Below are 22,072 nucleotides of genomic sequence, written 5' to 3' on the forward strand. Positions count from 1 at the left end.
TTTATTTCTGATAAAGTTATATCTTTAGTATTCGTATTCAAAATTCGTACAGGTATTTTACCATTACTAGGAGTTACTAATGAACTTGCAACAAAAACTCCTTCCGATATTTCATTAGTGCATATAACACATTCCTCAGTTAAGTTCGTGTTTACATATTGGATGGATTCTGACCTTGCTGGTAAAGTCATTAAAAAGTCTTTCGAACTAAATAATTTAATGATAGTTTCAGTTGAATCGCTATGTCGTAACGACAAAGTTTCATTATTAAAGTCTATAACAGATTTATGTTTGCCTAAAAAGTCTTGGCCGATAATTCCATGAGCCTTACAAGGCAAGGAATCAAATACATAAAACTTGTGTTCAATGCACTGCCCGTGTACTGTTAATTGCATAAACACGTATCCGATTGCCTGAACTTTGCCTCCTATTCCATTTATGATAATGTTGTCTCTATGCACTGGAATACCTAACTGGGCAACATGTTTATATTTTAAAGCAGAAATTGATGCACCTGTATCTAAAAGGAAAGTCAACGCATAGTTGTTATTGTAATACAGTTCTACGAAAAAACTACTGTCACATGCCAAAATATTATAATTATTAGACTCGAAAAAACTCATTTTCTAGCTCATAATGCTGACTTGAAGTACTGGGCTGTGGCTGTGAAGCCTGAGAACCTTGTGAATCATTAGTGACAGTCCTGATTTGCCCTCTAAACTGTCTATTACCCCTGTAATTATTATTAAAATAATTATTTCGGTAGTTACCTCTACCTCCTCGGTGTGCAGGGTATCGGTATCCGCTTGGCTGCGACTGAGGCTGTTGAGCATCCTGCCGAGTGTCTCTGGACGGATGCGATCTACGGTCATAATTACGACCACGGCCTCGCTGTCGTCCTCGGCCCATGGTTCCAAATCCCCTGTTATTGTATTGTTGCCTTGAATGGAAATTATTATTATTACGAGTATACCTCATCGACATGATTTCGGGCTGTGTATTTGAGGCCGCTACGTCTTCGTCGACTGCAGCCTGTATCGCATCCTTCAGTGATCCGAACCTCTGAGCTGAAATAATCGTGCTGATCCTACGATTTCGCAATCCGTCACTAAATTGTCTAATGGCTTGTTTTTCATTAATTTCTTTCAAAACATTGTATTTTTCGCTATTTCCATTGGATTGAGAAACCGTTAGGTCAACAAACATTTCGGAAAGCTTTTTCCCATAATCGTTAATCGACATATCATTTTGTCGAAAATTAAGTAATTGCTTTTGCAAAGAACTTGCCGATTTCTGTGGCAATAAAATATGTTTCATATCAGCCAAAAGCTCTGAAATTGTGTCGTATTGGCTATCTAACTTTAGTTTCGCACCTTGTGAAAGTCGACTCTTTAATACAAAATTAATTAATTTCTTATTGGAATCATTATTAATGACTGAACTATAATATTCTATGCCATCAATTAGTTGTCTTGTCACCGTTATTTCGTCCGTCATGACCGGCAATAAGCTCAAAGCGACTTTTAAATCAAAATTCTCCATATTTGCTAAATCACATATAGCGTCGAATTGATTGCACAACTCACAAATCTCCTTATATAATTTAATAAAATTGTCACAATAGGTATTTATTAATGTTTGTTCATCTGTGTTTAATCTCTCGATTCTACTTATATTATGTAAATAATTATTATATTGATCAACAATTAATTTGGCCTCGTTAAGCTTTTTATTTATTATTTCTCCTTTTCTTCTAGAAGGGCCAATTTTTATTAAATAAGTTCTTATTACTAATAAACTGTCATACAATTCCTTTATAAATTTTGCCATAAAATAATAGCAATAATCAGATCATAACTGAATAGAAATATACTATAATAATTATTTTTACTTACAAGTTTTGGAAAGTACCTATTTCACATGTAAAACTTAATGTTCATAATATTTAATTTCTTGTAAAACTTAATGTTCATAATATTTAATTTCTTGGATATCGTCCGCGCACCGTAATTGAAATATAAATCACTGATAGTTATACGTATCACTTTATATCACTTTACACTCACACTTTACTTTCTTCTGTCGGCGGGTTGTTGGGGTAAATGTACCGTCGTCGAAAAAAGGAGCCTCTGTTATTATTTTGCTGGAACTCCTGGCGAATCCATCTCAAGTGGCATTTTCGATACATTCGAAATATCATGTATAGCACAATGAGCGCCACACAAAGCACCATGAAGATCATCAAAATGTTGGTAGTGGTAAGATGACTGTGCAGTAGTTCAAGATTGGCGTCATTGGAACCGCCTGCCGCATTTTGGGCGATTATGACCTCTTCCTTAGATTGTGATTTTCCCATTGTTTGCTTTTACAAGGTACACACCCGTTGTCACAAAATTTAGAATGTATTTTAACATGATGAAATATTTTAATTAGTACTGCAACAATGATGATTACGCCAATGAGTCCATATTCGGCACGGTGCTAGTGTTAGCTTCACTCGCGTAAGACGATACCCATAGGCAGGGTCGCCATGTAGGGACGGATGCGAAGGTGAGAAATGATACAATCGAATGCTGGATAAAGACTGACTATATTGTCCAATAACACACAAATATATAGGTGATTTAAGTACTACATCTCAAGGCCAGTAGAATTAAACACAAAAATTGATTAAATCGGAAATAATTCCTACAAAAGATTTTTTTGCTTTAAGGGCTTCATTGGTTGCCCATTAAGACTCTCCTAAGTTTTCGACTTCGACGGAGTTGTGCTTAAGTGGTGGGGGCCCCCGAAAGCGGCGTTTTTTCGGTTTTCCGGTTATACCGCGTAAAGGACTTACCCTATCGAAAAGTGGTCTTCATGACGGTTAAAGGGCACTTAATCCTGCATTGAATAAGACCAAATTCATATGTTTTGGACAAACCGTTCTCGCGCTAAAGTTCGGCAAAGTAGAAAATATACGTATAATTAATGACCCTCTCCACGTCCAATGGCTTGTTACCCACATGCTTCCAAGCCTTGTAAAGGGTCGCCTTAATCAGTGTAACCCTAACAAGGCTCACGAGTTTGATTCGCTTATCCTTGTTCGTCCCAGCCGTTCCTTAACTGCGGTTGCTGCACCTCTTCCTGACACTCTCCTGAACGACTCTGTGTTACCTAATGTGGCTGCCTCTCTTCCTTGTACCCTCCTGTACGATTGCATTGCTTAGCTATATGCCTGGTCCAAGGTTCGACGCCACAAAATCAACTTTGTACGCGTGAAAATAGTTTAAATACTATTTTCCGTGCTTGCAACATTTTTCTTGACTGCTTCGCCTCTATTAGTCGTAGAGTGATTGTATATATCCTATAGCCTTCCTCAATGTATGAGCTATTCAACACAAAAATAATGATTTCAATCAAACTAGTAATTCTTAAGATTAGCGCGTTCAAACAAACAAACAAAAAACTCTTCAGCGTTTTAATATGAACTTGTTGTTGTTGATTTTTGGCGTCGAACCTTAGACCAGGCATACGGCTAGGCAATGTAGTCATGCAGGAGGATACAAGGAAGAGGGGCAGCCACAGTAGGCAATACAGAGTCGTTCAGGTGAGTGCCAGGAAGAGGTGCAGCAACCGCAGTTAAGGAACGGCTGGGACGAACAAGGATAGGCGCATCAAGCTCGTAAGCCTTGATAGGGTTACACTGGTTGAGGTGGCCCTTTTCAAGACTTGGAAGCCTGTGGGTAACAAACCATTGGACGTGGAGAGGGTCATTAATTATACGTATATTTTCTACTTTGCCGAACATTAGCGCGAGAACGGTTTGTCCAAAACATATGAATTTGGTCTTATTCAATGCAGGATTAAGTGCCCTTCAACCGTCATGAAGATCACTTTTTGATAGGGTAAGTCCTTTACGCGGTATAACCGGAAAACCGAAAAAATGCCTCTTTCGGGGGCCCCCACCACTTAAGCACAACTCCGTCGAAGTCGAAAACTTAGGAGAGTCTTAATGGGCAACCAATGAAGCCATTAAAACAATAAAATCTTTTGTAGGAATTATTTCCGATTTAAAAGCTAATTCTACTGGACTAATACACTCAGACAGGATGCTTACCTATCCTTAACCGTTTGTAATAAAGTTCATTTCTTCATATAAACGTCTACGTGTACTGTACGTCATAAAACAGTTGACAACTCTGGTTTTAGGGTGTTGGATACAATTTCGACTTCAAGTTGGCGTACAAGTTCCTAAGACGGAGCGAGGCGCGGTTGCGGTATGGTAACGCGACGGTGGGAGCCTGGAGAGGGGAGAGGGTGCCGGGGACGTATTGTGACCGCATACTGAGTGACTGCGATCTCAGAGCTTGCCGTATCCAATCGCCCAACTTTCCTGGAGTGTACCCGAGGAACGCGACTTGCACATACCGCATCGAGCACACTAAGGTAAGAGAAATAAAGACTAGGCTGTATACATTTTGTTTTCTTTGACTTAATGAAAATGATAAATCATTAGAGGTACAGTTGCTGGTGGAGTCCAGAGTTAAGTGGAAATCTCTCCAGACAAGGGGCATAATAACATAAAAACAAATAAATGTTCTTGGCAATTTTCTTCATGTCATTTTGAGGATATAAACTTAATAAAAAGTAACTGAATGGACATTGCGTTAATACATATGAGGTGCTATCACAAAATTTATTTTTATGCACCATGCGTAATAAAATGTTATAAGTCTTGGAAGGACCACTAGTAATATTGAAAGAATACTTTGTAATAAAATTAAAATTCAGTACTATAAGTTCCATAAGTCCTAGTAATATTTTATTCTCTTTGTCTTTAATATAAAACATTAACATACAATAAATAAATATAAAGCGTTCACAATTTATGTGTAAATCCAGTGCGTTGATGACATCAAAAATGAACGAAAGGCTCCAGTTACCTGATTTAAATATGGCCGGTGTGGTCGTTTCAATTAATATTTAACTCAAACTTCACACGGGCAACACCGACTGGGGTCGCCATATTAATAAAATATGTTTCCACGCGAAGTTGACGGGATGAGCGCGACTTAGCAGAATTAAATGTTTGTGACTTAATATGTAACTTAATAGTAATTTAGATCGTCTTGATTACTTTTGTTGTTTGATAGTATATTTGGTTAGTTTATAAACTTGGAACGTAAGAAAATGTTAGTAAATAATAATAGTTGCCTTAGGTACGAGTACCATATACCTAAATCTTCCATTTCAGTTTTAAGATCATAAATTTAGGACAGTTTCCACCTTAAACTTGCTTATATCAATTCGATAGATAGGACTGAATTCTGAAACAACACATTCTTTGTCAAAGCTACGTGGATGATGGTGTGGATATACCTACATATTATTCCTGCCACGTATCTTGATGGTTTCGATATTAAGTTAAACTTCGAAACTCTATTTTCGGAAAAAAAATAATGGTAACACTCAACGTTTGATTCCGTGGCATGACCTTTAATTATGGGCTGTGTATGTAGTCGATGCTATCATTAGATACTAGCCTAATAATTTACTTTTATTTTTAGATACCAGCAGACAAGCACGTGCTGTTAGCAGTAAGACAAACAAATAGCCACAAAATACATATCAAAGACCAAATAGTGAAGTATGATAGAAGCCAGCGAGTTTTAAAGTAAGTATTTAATATTTAATACTAATTTTAATACTTAAAAAAAATGTTTTATTATAGGTACGCTGTATTAAGTTGCCTAATGCGGGAAAATTAATATCACCTAAGAGATATGATAAAATGTGTCAGTAAAACCCACTATATGTAGAAACACCTAACTCAGAAAATAAATAATGCAGGATACTCGTAGTAAACAGGATAGTAAAATTAACTTATAGGAAACCGTAATGTTTTTGAATTTATTAGTGCGGATAATACCCTAGTAAAACAAATAACATTTCAAAATATTTCCATATAAGTTTTTGATTTACGTTTCTCTGAAATTTTAATCATCATTTTCAGTTGATGTGCAGTTGTGCAAATAAAGCATTCTTTCAGAACAAATATAATAACGTTAAAGTACTCTGAAATGATTCCTGAAACCGTACATATCAGTTCAATATGTTATGTAAAACGAAATATCTCTACGCCATATTTCTCGTTGGTCCCATCAAATTCCGAACGCGACAAAACATTGCGATTTTGTCGGTGTAAAAGTTTTTATGAGGCCTCTGCATCATTTACCTCCGAATTTCATGAGGTTTCCCGTACATAACGCAATCTTTGTTTGCATATTGAAGCAACGTTTTTAGACTCGAAATGTATTGTGTTGGTTACGAAACGAAGTTGCGGTGAATTGTAACATTTCACGTTGAAAAGTTTAACTCAATTTGCTTAATTAATGTATTTGCATAAAATAAATGTAAGTTATTTTTGCATGTAAGGTATTTCTGTTATGTTTGGAGAGAGCTACGTAGACACTCACTTAACTTTTTATAGATGAATTATATAGACAGACCATTACTTATTACTTAAGCACCACACATTTGGTTATTTGTATGTTTATTTTTTGTATATTCGACAAACAAAACTGATCATTATCAACTAAGTACATGACGTCATATATGACAGTGTCGAACAATTAACACCTATAGTGACAGTTGAGGCTTACGCCCCTATTCACAAACGATGATTACATAAGTGAAGCAGCAAATCGATCGCACAGCGTTGAATTTGTCGCCCTGTGCATCCACGCGCACTGTGAGAACTCATTGTAATGTTATATTGCTTTAAACTTTCATGGTCACTATCATAATTATTATTACTGACGGGATTGCTATTATGTAATTATCATAGTAATGTTTGTGATACGGGCGTTAGAGTCTTTTGAAGTCCGCAGCACCCTCAGAATTGTATTTTTTGTCTTATAAATACACTTATTTTTAGGATATGGGACCAGTGCAATGTAGTGCAAGACTACTTGACGGTGTGGGACGGGGCCACAAGAGACTCGCCGGTCCTGGTCCGCTTATGTGGGGGGGATGCGGTCCCCGATATCGTGAGCAGAGGGCCTAATATGCTGCTGGAGTTTCACACGTCCCCCTATGACAACCCCTTTCACCCTGTTCCGCTGAGTTACTTACCGGGATTTGAGCTGGAAGTCCAGGTATGTATTTTAACTTAATTACGAACTAAAAATATTGTGTGCCTGAAAAGTGCTATGAAAACAAAACATAGTCTTTTTTCTATTACTAAATAGAGTCTGCTTTCATAATATCACTAAAGTTTAATAAAACTTGAACTTTTCGTTCGATTGAGTAGGCAGGTCCCATTGATTCATGGCGTCTTCTTACCATAGACCTATAAAGCCAACTACTCCCAAAAATATTAGGCTTATTACTGACAGTGGTAGGTATTAGTTTTATTTGGGAGAAGGTAATTTAGGCACCTAGTTACAAATATAGAGTTATCTTCATAAATAGAATACTGTAACAGTATAACTAAATAATATACTCGTAGGTAGGGAGGTACATGCTTTATCCATTAGATTAATAAAAAAAAAATGAATACGTAACGTAGCCATTTCGGTCGTTTTTACGACTTCTAAAAACAAAACACAATGACTGAAAAGAGATTCAAACACAAATAGAATGATGCGACAGTCGATACCAATATGATTTCATCTTTTGATTCAATTTTTACCCGTTATACTTGCAAAGCGAAACCTGATATTGGATGCGAATGGAGCCAAATACATCACGCAGGAAACCGGGAAACACAAAGGGATGAAAACTAAATATTTTTTGGGTATTCTTTCAAATTTTTAGGCTGAGTTGCACCACCTTATTTTGACCGTAACAATAACAATAACCGGTGCTTTTTGTATGGAGTTTGACGGATTTTTGACGTTTGTCAACGTTGAAGTAAGATGTCGCAACTCAGCCGCTATTTTGGCCTTGACGAAGTTAGACAAATAATTAAGCTCTCATTATGCCCCGTAATGATCAAGACAATTTGTTAGATAATGGCTACTACATTTGTACGTTTTCACTAATTCTGATAATCAACTGTCTCGCTCATTAGTAAGGTTAATCGAGTCTGTAGACAGAAAAATGACAAAATGATTTGATATTTTACAGTAGTAGTGTGAAGTTGGTAATTGATCAAAAGAAGTGGTGACTTTGGATGTAGTTAAAGTCATCATTCTATTGCAATTTCAATGTCATGCGTCGTATTACAATTTTAAGCAATAGTTTAGTTTTTTTGTGTCGCATTCCATGCCCTAACTAATGTCTTCTATTGTTTCTCGTTAAAAATGTAATAATTTATTATTACTACCTACTTTCATATCGACCCTATCTCTGAGTAACGTCATGGCGCTATCAGTGCTATACTGAATAAGAACGTGTAAAAATTGTTTGTCCTTCGACTAAAGCATTGAAATCCTTTTCACTTTGTCAGGTGTTGTACGTGGACAAAGATTCCCACTCGTACGTACGCTCCGACGGCCGCTGTCGGTTTGTGTTGCGGTCGTCCGACAAAACGAGCGGTGTTCTCAGGAATCCACGGCATTCGTTGCCACCGAACACGTCTTGTGTGTACTACTTTCAGGTAAGATTTAAAGATTTTCTCTAATAAATTTCACAATCACGTATTTTTATCTTGTTCCATTCCAATCACGCAGGAATCAAATCACATCACTTTTGAAATGTAATAAAAACATGTTTACCTCATTACTTACAAGGCTGATGTTGTGTTTTAAATTGTATTGAATATATTAATTTGTAATTTGTTTGTCAAAACCATATTTTCTGAATATTTTAATTTCATTTTCATTGCACAAATAACATAGTTTAAGGTTTAAGTACTCACAGAGTTGGATAAATCCTAAAAACGCTAATTCTAAAACTAAATTTAGTTTTAACGTCAAGTTCCAATTCAGACCACAACACTCTTAGGCTGACTTGCACCACCTAGCTATAACGATACCGGTGTTTTTTGTGTGGAGTATGACAGAATTTTCACGTTTGATAAAGTTAAAGTAAGATGGTGCAACTAGCCTTAGTAGAGGTACTCGTAGAAACGTACAAATTCTTATAGCAATATTTTACAAAAAGCAATTAATTTTAGGGTCGACCAAACGAAATCGTGTGGGTGTCATTTGTGAAGTACCACTCGGCGGGAACGGAGCCGGCAGGGTTCGACCAGCAGAAGGACTGCTCGTCTCAGCTCACCATATGGGACGGGGCGGCGCCAGATGCAGACCTGGATAGAAAGGTAAGAAGCAATGTACAGGCTGAAGTAGACATAGCTACGTCTACACGTAGTGTAGGCTGGTGGACCGACAATCTGATGAATTATGCCTCATGGAAATCCTTATCGGAGACCTTTGCCCAGCAGTGGACATTTTTAAGTGCCTGACAAAATCGAAACCATTACAAATAGGGTAGTTAAAACCACCGCGGGACTACTTATTTCCATTTCAGCAACTGCAACTTTTGAGCTCTACTTTTATCCATCTTCAGTTTGGCTAAAATGAAACCCAGCCAATGTCGGCTATTTTTTTTTGTTTGCATTATACAAACCGCCGATCGCCAATTTTAATGGTTTTACATAGAACATAAAGAACATAAAACGTAGACAAGAAGATAGATTGTTCATTGGCGCTAGGCATTTGAATATGATGAACGATTTTATGTAAAAATCCGTCTCTACATTATGTAAATATAGAATCGTTTTTAGTATTTGAATTTTAATGTTTGAATTATTTTCAGACTTATTATTTTAGGCTGACTAGGGGTTTTCACTCCAATAACCTGTTCATACATGTTATAGTGAGTTCTGAAAATATTTTAATTTCTACGTACACCTACTTTGTGCTCAGAAAAGACAAGGTTTTAGTTTTCTCATCATAAGTGGTACTTAATTGAACCTCGATAACGAGGACATAAGTCCATTGAAAAAACAAAAGGAAAATTGATTAGGTACCTACTTGATGTTTCTTTGTAAGCAAATACTCTTTACAGAGCCCATGCACCGTACACTAGCACGAAAATAGCGTAGGTGTTGCCAATTTTTAAACTTTATCATCGCGAAACTGTAACGTTCAACCGTAACTGCACTACCGTTCCGCATAAAATTTTACACAACACGATTCGAAACGACAAAAAGTTCAGAACCGCATACAGTAATGAAATGTGGATTAACTTAAACGCGTGCGTTGAAACTTTTGCATTCCGAGACTAATGCTATGGCACAATACAGAAGCGATATAAAATTGGGTAGCGTTCTCGCCTTATTCGTGCCATTTCACTTTGCCAACTACCCGACTACCTCAACCCCTCTTGACGTCGGCAGCCAAACATTAATTTTCTTTAATGTGCCCGAGCACTCTTACCGGCTCTCGACCGACTGCAGTGCGGTGTTTCGTTTCATTCATTCGGAATTCCTTAGTTTACATTAAGAATGGATGAGCGGTTAAGTTATTTTTTGTTGGCACTTTAATCAGGGAAGTTTCTAGCAAATACAGTTTGTAAATAGAAACTGGAGTTGAGGATAAAAATGGCGATGTGCATGCGAATCTCTGCTTTACTGTTTAGATAGGTAGGATAGTAGGCCAGTAGAATTAAACACAAAAATTGATTAAATCGGAAATAATTCCCACAAAAGATTTTTTTGCTTTAATGGCTTCATTGGTTGCCCATTAAGACTCTCCTAAGTTTTCGACTTCGACGGAGTTGTGCTTAAGTGGTGGGGGCCCCCGAAAGGGGCGTTTTTTCGGTTTTCCGGTTATACCGCGTAAAGGACTTACCCTATCGAAAAGTGGTCTTCATGACGGTTAAAGGGCACTTAATCCTGCATTGAATAAGACCAAATTCATATGTTTTGGACAAACCGTTCTCGCGCTAAAGTTCGGCAAAGTAGAAAATATACGTATAATTAATGACCCTCTCCACGTCCAATGGCTTGATGCCCACATGCTTCCAAGCCTTGTAAAGGGTCGCCTTAACCAGTGTAACCCTAACAAGGCTCACGAGTTTGATTCGCTTATCCTTGTTCGTCCCAGCCGTTCCTTAACTGCGGTTGCTGCACCTCTTCCTGGCACTCTCCTGAACGACTCTGTGTTACCTAATGTGGCTGCCCCTCTTCCTTGTACCCTCCTGTACGATTTAATTGCTTAGCCATATGCCTGGTCCAAGGTTCGACGCCACAAAATCAACTTCGTACGAGTGAAAATAGTTTAAATACTATTTCCCGTGCTTGCAACATTTTTCTTTACTGCTTCGCCTCTATTAGTCGTAGAGTGATTGTATATATCCTATAGCCTTTCTCAATGTATGAGCTATTCAACACAAAAATAATGATTTCAATCAAACTAGTAATTCTTAAGATTAGCGCGTTCAAACAAACAAACAAAAAACTCTTCAGCGTTTTAATATGAACTTGTTGTTGTTGATTTTTGGCGTCGAACCTTAGACCAGGCATACGGCTAGGCAACGTAGTCATGCAGGAGGATACAAGGAAGAGGGGCAGCCACAGTAGGTAACACAGAGTCGTTCAGGTGAGTGCCAGGAAGAGGTGCAGCAACCGCAGTTAAGGAACGTCTGGGACGAACAAGGATAGGCGCATCAAGTTCGTAAGCCTTGATAGGGTTACACTGGTTGAGGTGGCCCTTTTCAAGACTTGGAAGCCTGTGGGTAACAAACCATTGGACGTGGAGAGGGTCATTAATTATACGTATATTTTCTATTTTGCCGAACTTTAGCGCGAGAACGGTTTGTCCAAAACATATGAATTTGGTCTTATTCAATGCAGGATTAAGTGCCCTTTAACCGTCATGAAGACCACTTTTTGATAGGGTAAGTCCTTTACGCGGTATAACCGGAAAACCGAAAAAATGCCTCTTTCGGGGGCCCCCACCACTTAAGCACAACTCCGTCGAAGTCGAAAACTTAGGAGAGTCTTAATGGGCAACCAAAGAAGCCACTAAAACAATCAAATCTTTTGTAGGAATTATTTCCGATTTAAAAGCTAATTCTACTGGACTATAGGATAGGTCGGCCGTTTGGTGTAGTGGTTCTAAAACGGACTACTATGCCGAGAGGTCCCGGGTTCGATTCCCGGCCGGGCAGAAATTGAAATAATGAATTTTAATTTCTGTGACGGGTCTGGGTGTTACTATGTATAATATGTATGTATTTAAAAAGTATATATGTAGTATATCCGTTAAACTAGCACCCATAACACAAGCATATTAATTGCTTACCTTGGGGCTAGATAGCGCTGTGTGAAATTGTCGAAAGATATTTATTTATTTATTTATTACTAGCGGCCGCCCGCGACTTCGTACGCGTGGATCTCGTTTTACCCCCCCTTCATCTATCTTACGCGGTTCAGATTTTTTCATACAATTTTTTTTTCCCGCTAACTCCCGTTCCCGTGGGAATTTTGCAATATCCTGTTGTAACTAAGCTTTAAGTTTACTAAGGTACCTGCATGCCAAATTTCAAGAGTCTATCTTACGCGGTTTAGATTTTTTCATACAAATGTTTTTTCCCGCTAACACCCGTTCCCGTGGGAATTTTCCAATATCCTGTTGTAACTAAGCTTTAAGTTTACTAAGATACCTGCATGCCAAATTTCAAGAGTCTATCTTACGCGGTTTAGATTTTTACATACAAATGTTTTTTCCCGCTAACTCCCGTTCCCGTGGGAATTTTGCAATATCCTGTTGTAACTAAGCTTTAAGTTTACTAAGGTACCTGCATGCCAAATTTCAAGGGTATATCTTACGCGGTTTAGATTTTTTCATACAAATGTTTTTTCCCACTAAATCCCGTTCCCGTGGGAATTTTGCAATATCCTGTTGTAACTAAGCTTTAAGTTTACTAAGATACCTGCATGCCAAATTTCAAGCGTCTAACTTAAGCGGTTTAGATTTTTCATACAAATGTTTTTTCCCACTAACTCCCGTTCCCGTGGGAATTTTGCAATATTCTGTTGTAACTAAGCTTTAAGTTTACTAAGGTACCTGCATGCCAAATTTCAAGCGTCTAACTTAAGCGGTTTAGATTTTTCATACAAAAGAATTTTCCCGCTAATTCCCGTTCCCGTGGGAATTCCTAAGTATCCTATAACCTGCCCAGAAGTATGAAGAATAATTGTACCAAGTTTCGTTAAAATCCGTCGAGTAGTTTTTGTTTCTATAAGGAACATACAGACAGACAGACAGACAGACAGACAGACAGACAGACAAAATTTTACTGATTGCATTTTTGGCATCAGTATCGATCACTAATCACCCCCTGATTATATTTCATGTACAGAATTGACCTCTCTACAGATTTATTATAAGTATAGATTTATTTATTTAGATATATCTTATGGGGTTTTGCGTTTATTAATGATTGATTTAACAAATACAACAAGTAATTATGAGAATGTTATGATAAATGTAGGTATGTACTAAATAATATTGGTCATGGATGGTTCACGGTTGTTTCTTGTATTTTAGAAAATTGACATATGCGATTGCGATGCGAGATTAAACGTATTACATTTTCCTTTTCTTTTTTTTTAATTTTTATAAAATAATTTGGAACTAGTTTGTTGAATTTCATGAGAAGGGTGACAATTTTCTAAAAATAAAAATCTTTAAGTCAGTGACATTTTTACTAAGGTCAAAATTTTGATATTATAGAGATCTTGAGGAGGCTTATCGACAGTTGTAAGGTTATCTATTGTTTTTAGGACACCCTGTATACAACATGTCCTCAATTGAAAGCTACAAGTATAGGCTCGTATACACACAAAGCAGAACGACGTAGTATAATCCAAACTACCGTGTTACAAGTTTGTCATGCGAAATAATACGGGTCGGCCGAGTGGGATCGCATCTTAATGTACTGGAAACCACAATACAATCGATTATAATGTACAAAGCTATGGGAACTGCGTAGATGTTGTGGAACGGAACTAATGTATCACTAAACTTATTTAATTTTCAGTTTAATGTTCTATGACGACGTTACGACGCTAATATAACCTTTTAAGACTGAGTTGTACCATCTAAGTTTAACTGTAACTATAACGATAACCGGTGTTTTTGTATGGAGTTTGACAGATTTTTGACGTTTGTTACAAGATCAACCCAGCCTTACATTAGTAGTGTGCACTGCGGATAGCAAAATTTATTAGTAAACTAGCTTTTGCCCGCGGCTTCACCCGCGTGAAATTTAGTTTGTCACAAATCGTCATAAATTATAACCTATATTATGTTATAAACAATAATACTGTAAAGTTTTATCAAAATCCGTTCAGTAGTTTCTGCGTGAAAGAGTAACAAACATCCAGACATCCAAACTTTCGCATTTATAATATTAGTAGGATAAGTTCTCAGAGGAATAACATTTTGTTCAAATCTCGGTTGTCATAATTACATACATTTAAACAACATTGATAGTAGGTAAGTTTAGAGCAAGATACATAGTACGTACAATTTTGTTTAATTTCAACTTGAATTTATCGTTTAAAGAAAAAGTAAAAGGTAAGGTACCTACACTAAATTCTCTTGAAAAAAACATACAGATTTAAATAAAAAGTATATCACTTTAATTATCTTCATTTTCTAAGCCCTCTAAAATAACCTTTTATCCGCCACACATCCACACACTGCTATGTTCTATTTCTGTAAAGTAGACTTAGTATTGAGTTTCAGCTCAGAAAACAGACCGTAAGCTTTAGACATCGGATTACAACGTTAAGTATTTTTAGTTGTACATTTTCCCTTGAAATTAGAACAATCTTATTTAACTTGCTTTATTTGTGCCCGCTAGCCAGAGAGCATAATGCCTTTTATTGGAAATACAATTACGTTAGCATATACAGCGAAACCGACTTTTTAGGGATTAAAAAATTGCTACCAATTTCCTGGAAAATGGAATAAACAAAAATAGGTCGGAATCAAATGAGGGGTTGAGTGAGAAGTGTCATTCATCATATTTATTAATCAACCCTCTGTGCGGTACAGCTGGTTTATATTTCTCATTGGTTTGTTTATTCCTATACGCAAGTCATTAAGGTTCAAAATGCGCCATTGATCAGTTAGCCTTTGAGTTGGCAGATAGTTGGGTCGGACTGTTAATCAGTATGGAGATGTATGAAAAAGCGCAAATTACACCGATTGATTCTTCATGCAAATTAGAATAGCTCAACTATCGGCCGAATATAAGTCTGTAGTCTTAAAATTATAGGATTAAAAAAATATATTTTGTTACAGTTGGAGATGTCTGATAAAAAGTCGCTGCTAGGATCGTTTTGCAGAGAAGAATCACCGCGGTTGTGTGACCACGCCCTTCTGTCAAATGCCACTAGAGCTACGAGACCCTGCGCGCCTTCTGAAAGTTACATCACTACTGGGCCAGCACTCACCATACTACAGGTAATATTACTAATAGTCCCGTAAGCCCCTCGTGTTAAGCTAAATAATCATGTGTTACGAGTGGGCTCACTACAATAGTCGAGCGGCGGTGGGATTCGAACGTTCGGCTATCGTCGCTATTCAATTTTGAATATGAAAATACAAACTTTAGTCATAACACAAACTTACCATTCTGCCTAGTGATAAAACTCATAACATCATACAAATTGTAGTTCCCTTGTAAACATTGATCAGATCCAAATTGATGTTTAATCTAAGTAAAAAGTGAATAAAAGTAGAGCTCTTTACTCATTGAGCATCTGAACTCATCAGTATTCGAACTCTAAAAAATAAGTCTAAATTGTGGAATGTGTCTTTAAAATAATCAGATTTGCTATGAAAAAAGAAGTCCTGATTCATTTATGGGTTATAAAAGTTTACTTACGTATAACCTTGACTATTCATAAAAGAAAACATTCAATTTTTAGGGTTCCGTACCTCAAAAGGAAAAAACGGAACCCTTATAGGATCACTTTGTTGTCCGTCTGTCCGTCCGTCTGTCAAGACCCTTTATCTCAAGAACGCGTGAACGTATCAAGCTGAAATTCACATGAAATACTCAGGTCTATTGTCCCTTTAAGCTGTGAAAATATCAAACTTCTAAGCCAAGCCAATCAAAAGATACAGCCGATTATGTCGATATTTTCAACAAATTTTCGACACTCGCAAAGGAATCAAAACCTACAGGATACTTCCCGTAAACTCAGAATCTTGAAATTTGGCATAAAGCATTGTCATATAATGCAATTATAGGGAAAATTGCGAAAATTACATTTTTTTAGTTATATAATATAATAAAAATATTTTAATAAAATGAAACTTACTACCTTATTTCTCACGAACGAATAAAGGTATCAAATTGAAATTTATACCAAATACCTAGATCTATTGTCCCTTTAAGAAGTAAAAAAATCAAACTTCTAAGTTAACGCGATCAAAAGATACAGCAGTTTATACCGACACCTTAGACGAATTTCCGTCACACGCTAGGGAATCAAAACCTACAAGGTACTTCCTGTGAACTCAGAATCTTGAAATTCGGCACGAAGCAACGTTATATAGTACAGATAAAGGAAAAATTGCGAAAATGATAAATTTGAAGTTATATAAAATTTAAAATATTATTTTTGCTTACATGACATAAAATATTTTTTTAATAATTATAAACTTACTACCTACCCTTTTTCACATGAACGCGTAGAGATATTAAAGTTGAAATTCATATCAAACACTTCTTAAATCTAATTGCCTCTAAACTGTGAGAAATTCTAAATCAACTCAAAAATTCAAAACGCTGAGGTAGGTACCTACCTATAATGCAAATATAGGAAAAATAAATAAATAAAAAATAATCATACCGCATATTTTGAAATTCGCCACTACTCGCAACGGAATCAAGTAAGTAATTTGATTTAATACGTCATAAATTGTAAACCGCTACGTTACGTTTGTACGGCGGAACCCTCGGTGTGCGAGCCCGACTCGCACTTGGCCGGTTTTCTATTAATAAAATACCAAAGCAGAATTCTTAAAATATAAATACTCATTTCACTCATTTCAATTCTCATTTCTTAATAGCACAGCATAAATCTCCGACCTCTAGACTTGGAGTACCAACCATAGCTGAAGAGGGAACTAATTAGACCTGGCAAATATTAACCTTCCATTTTCGACGTGTAGGCAGATACTTGCGTATGCACTGAGTGGAACGACACCGAGTGCATGGGAATTTTTCTGCGAAGTGCGCCATGGAGGGCTAAGACTGGATGTGACACTGTTTCTTAAACATTTAAATTAAAAAAAGTTTAATTAACTCATTGTGTATCGTAATTACCTGTCAGAATTAGAACTTATCTCAAAAGTATTTTTATGAAGGTCATAAATCGTAAAATGACGGTTATATCTATTTTTGCTATTTTATGCTCAGTCTCGTAAGCATTATACTTAATTATAAAGTCTTTGATTAAAACTGCAAAAAAACTGTTTTAACCGATGGTATTCACTATCAGGTATAAGTTTCAGGAAAAAAAGATGATTGTAAAAAAACATTACATCTTGCTAAGTTAGATCCATAAAAGGATTGATAGAGTCGCAGAAACTACTCCAATACATCTTTCATTTATTCCATGAATGGTCTCGCCGGGTCCATTCCATTCCAGATCGCTTTCAGTCCCCGTATACTACATTTGGGACTTTTCAGCCCGGTGAAACATTCATCCTACGAGATAAGTCACGCGCGGAGTTGCATTTGCCATAGTGAATAATGCACAGAGTACGTGCCAGCTCAGCTGCTCTGAAGTGATGGAATGCTTTAGTGTCCTGTCACGCTGCTGCAGGGCGTGGAACACGCATCCTCTGTACACAGACATTTAATGCACAAAAAGAATACGTCGTTAGTTTGTGACGACAATCCTCCAGCTACGAGCACGAGTATCTCCAGATAAAACAAATTTCAGCTTAATTACAACCAGAGCAAGTCTGTAGCACGAAGCTTCATTTTGCAAATTCAATATTCTCGAATAAATGGCATTCATCGGACTCATACAAATAAATTATTAACTTTTTATCAGAACTCCAATACTTTTTGATGTTGCGAAGCAAAGTGAAAATAAAATATTAATTTAGTCTGATATTTCATTGGCTTCAACGTTCCTAAACTTTAATGTTATTCCAAAGTTATTCCGATTGAAACTCGCCTCAGGAAATACTTTTAATAACTTTTTCATTTCAAATACTGAAGACCTGGCATTAGTATGCAACTCGACCTTCTGTAAATAGTAGCGCTCTACTTTAATATAGGAAACCTGGTCTTAAGCAAGTTGTTAAAGTCGGTAGTTGGGAACTGCTTTATTATTCAATATTAAATTCAACAGAGGAAGGACTGAACCAAGTTGCTAACTAAATATTTGAAGTTTTACTATACCGCGTAGCCTCAGTTAATGTTAACTGCGGCCTTGAATTTGTCTCAATGTACAACAATGGCATGCAATAAGTCGTGCCAGATGGTAACAAGTATTTCCACGGTTGTCTTTGTAGGAACTTACTAATACTATCTGTTTAGCGTTTCCCGGTTTGGCTTTGTTTTACGGGCAGATTGTAAACTTCTCAAGTTTCATCGTCAACAATCTGCATTCATCGTGTTAAACTCTGATTTGTCTTCCACGCAGGAGCTTCGGCAAGGATCAGCACTATACCCTGTTTCGTTCCTTCTGAGGTACGAGTTTGTAGACGTGAGCGAGCAAGGACAACCTCTTGTCGATTCCCGGTCGGCTTGTGACAGAATTTTCAAGTCAGCTCAGACGTACTCAGGGAGATTCCAAGCTCCCAGAGCAATATTCTATTACGGCCGCGGTGGAGCGCAAAATCTGACTTGCATTCTAAGGTAAAATTATTCCACTACAACTAACATAATCCAGTACAATAATGAAATGTTTGACCAATCTAAAAATATTTCTTTCTATTCAGGTTTGAAGCTAAACAAGGAGAAAGAGTACAATTAACCTTTACGAGCACATACTTCGGAAATAAACATTGTAGTACACACAAAGATTCACGAACCGGGCGGTGGAAATGTGATAGGCCCGCTAAAAGAACAATCGGGGGTGAAGGACTTGCCCAAATAATTATTACCGAGTACCCGTGGGAAGGGGTGCCGATACAAAGGGATTGTCTGTGTACAAATCGAACGGAACCTCTCAATATACATACTTTGACTGCTCCTGTTGTAGAAATAAACTTTACAGTGACTATGATGAACATTACAGAAGACTACGATGATTTTGCTTTCGAAGGTGAATACAAGTTTGTGCCAACAGGGCCTGGCGATGAAACCGTGTGCTCTACGGGGTGGGGAAAAAGACAACTTCGAGGAAGCAGTGGGGAAATCCGTCTCTTTGATAAGCGACACACATCTCTGGCTCCAGAAATCGTTGGCGATAGAAATGTCATATCTGAAAGTGTTAGAGCCGAAGTAGCGTGCGTTCATAGACCCTGGCTTATAGAGCCCGGTGGAGATGAGGTCACGTCCGTGCAAGGAAGATACCTGTATATTAGAGTTCCAGGGTATGAGATGACGCAAACGTCGCCGTTTTGTCCCACACCAAATAGACTATTTATTTACGAGGCACGTGATACATCCCGCTACCGCGAAGTATGTCCCGACAGCCCAAATTTTATAGAACTGTTTTCTCCTGGGTGGTTGTCCGCTGAAACTCCTTTGGAATCATCGCTGAAGCCCCATGCTCGAAGTTATGTCATTGATTTTCTGCAACACGAGCAAGCGGATTATTCGATCAAATGGATAGAGTTAATGAAAAAGTCAACGTATGAACACGATCCAGAAAATACATTCCTTCCTACCTCGGTTGCCCTGGAATGTCGTTATAGGTGCGTATTTCAATTCCATTCTTAATTCATAAAACAAATGTGTTAAGTTATAGTATCAAGGTAATAATTGTTATTATTTTTTCTCTTTAGCTGCCCAGAACTCAACGCCTGCATACCACTCACACTATGGTGCGACGGGAGCGCGCACTGCCCATCAGGATACGATGAAGATGACTCCAACTGCTCCTTTAGGATATCCCTCCCGCCCCCTTACGTCGCTGCCGCTGCCGGTGCCGGTCTTCTTATCTGCGCGGTCTTAGTCGCCATGTGCGCTTGTCGCCGACGCAGAAGAAAAGACAAAGAGTTCAAAGCGAGGCTCGACGGCGCCCTACCTCCCGAGGAGAGGCCATACGACCGAGCCAAAACAAACGGCGTCCCAGAAGCGGCGCGGCAGTATGCCACCGTTCAAAAGTATGCCACGATAGATAAGTACAGCTTAAGCCAGAAGTATAGCGCTGGCTTGAACGACGCGAGGTATTACGACGAGGTGGCACAAAGGGATAAGCTGGCGGATACAAGGTACGCTAGTTTAGGCCGCGCCGGGCGAGGCATGCGCGTTGAGAACTCTAGAGGCAACGGCTCGAGAACGGCCATGCCTGACCTTGGGTACCCCGACCTCAAAGACGGCTTTTGTTGACCCTCTCCAGACCTCTTAGAAACAACTGTTTAGCGACGGGGTCTCAACCCCACCCAAAGATTTTCGAATTGTGTTTTGGTGTAACATTAGATAAAAGACTGAACTGGCGAAAGTGCCTCCCCAATGTTTTGGTCTAATTCTTAGAATGAATTGAAGTTTGTAACATTCATGTAATATTTTAATGTAATTTTGTTTTACTATAAAGAAGACTTCACTATCAAATATGTAGAAAATGTAAATAATATTGTAACTTTAGGTAATGAAGAATTCACCGGTCATAGTTTTTCTTATTGAGTCTCACGGTAAAGTTTTTCTCATCAATTAACATATCTAATTGTACATACAACGCTTGACAATACAATTTTAAGAATACAAACTAAATCATTTTAACGTATGTTAGTGAAATGAATGGTTAGTGTTCTGGTTAAGATCAAGTTTATTATAATTATTATGTAAATCAACCCTGGATTTGTTAAATCACGCGTGACACTTGTATTTTAATGTGAATTTTCACATATTTGTAAATGTGAATAAAATTAACAATAAGTAATATGTAACTAAAATGATAGGTATAAAATGAAAATGTGATATAGTTGTAAAAACTATTGATAAGCGTTCACGCACTGTGTACCATTATAACTTTAGATAATAAAATAGTAAAAATATTGTTTTCTTTATGTATAAATATAGCATATTGAAAATTGTAACTAACTTTAGAAATTGGTTGTAAATAAATTATAGGGTTAAGATTTTTAAAGTCTGTAATTATTTCCAGGTAAAAGGAAGATTAAAGTCATTTCTAAAAATATCGTATGCGTATTTATTTCGAAGATTAGTATATTACAAAACATTACATCGATATCTATAGACTGATCTGAATGATGAATTTGTACACAAACCAAACATACATAGCCTATAATAGTTTTCTTTTTATTACTTGATTCAATACACTGGTATCTTCCAAAAAGCTTCACCACCATTTTTAATCCTTAAAGTTTCCACAAAAAACACAAACAAATTGTCTCTAAGAACGACTAAAAACAAAATGCTAAATATTTTATCACGTAATTGAATTCTTAAATTCTATTAAGATCTCACAGTTCCGCAGGTAATTTGTACAGCGCGACTAATTTGTATTTGTCCCGTCAAATAATTAAATTATAGGCTCAACGTGTATTAGCCGTCCACTTCGCTCCGTAACGAGCGCAGCGCAAACTAAATTATCTGATGAACTAATTAAAGCGCGGATCGCAACAGGACTTGGGAACAACAAGAACACAGCGTGTGTAAGCAGCTCTTTACTCATTTCCTTTGCGTGTTCTTTGTTTAAATTAAAAAGTTTTTCACAAGAAACAAAAGTGAATCGAATTCCAAATCAACTTTTGTATTTTTAGTTTTTTATTACTATTAGGAATAATACACATCGCAACAGGACTTGGGAACAACAAGAACACAGTGTGTGTAAGCAGCTCTTTACTTATTTCCTTTACGTATTCTTTGTTTAAAATTAAAAAGTTTTTCAGACGAAACAAAAGTGAAACGATTTCCAAATTACCTTTTGTATTTTTAGTTTTTTATTACTATTAGGAATAATAAA

General features: G+C 37.1%; 1 protein-coding gene across 1 annotated transcript in view; it reads left to right on the plus strand.

Annotated features, from left to right (window-relative positions):
• Positions 1 to 21,283, plus strand: part of LOC135075099 (uncharacterized) — a 31,464-nt gene extending 10,181 nt beyond the window's left edge. Inside the window, exons 3-11 of the mRNA XM_063969438.1 lie at positions 4,192 to 4,428; positions 5,550 to 5,656; positions 6,920 to 7,139; positions 8,435 to 8,584; positions 9,104 to 9,250; positions 15,252 to 15,413; positions 18,620 to 18,834; positions 18,918 to 19,838; positions 19,929 to 21,283. Coding sequence (XP_063825508.1) covers positions 4,192 to 4,428; positions 5,550 to 5,656; positions 6,920 to 7,139; positions 8,435 to 8,584; positions 9,104 to 9,250; positions 15,252 to 15,413; positions 18,620 to 18,834; positions 18,918 to 19,838; positions 19,929 to 20,475 — 2,706 coding nt within the window. The 3' untranslated portion in view covers positions 20,476 to 21,283. The remainder of the gene's footprint in view (positions 1 to 4,191; positions 4,429 to 5,549; positions 5,657 to 6,919; positions 7,140 to 8,434; positions 8,585 to 9,103; positions 9,251 to 15,251; positions 15,414 to 18,619; positions 18,835 to 18,917; positions 19,839 to 19,928) is intronic.
• The last annotated feature ends 789 nt before the right edge of the window (positions 21,284 to 22,072 follow it).

Source organism: Ostrinia nubilalis, chromosome 10 (assembly GCF_963855985.1).
Source record: "Ostrinia nubilalis chromosome 10, ilOstNubi1.1, whole genome shotgun sequence".
NCBI lineage: Eukaryota > Metazoa > Arthropoda > Insecta > Lepidoptera > Crambidae > Ostrinia > Ostrinia nubilalis.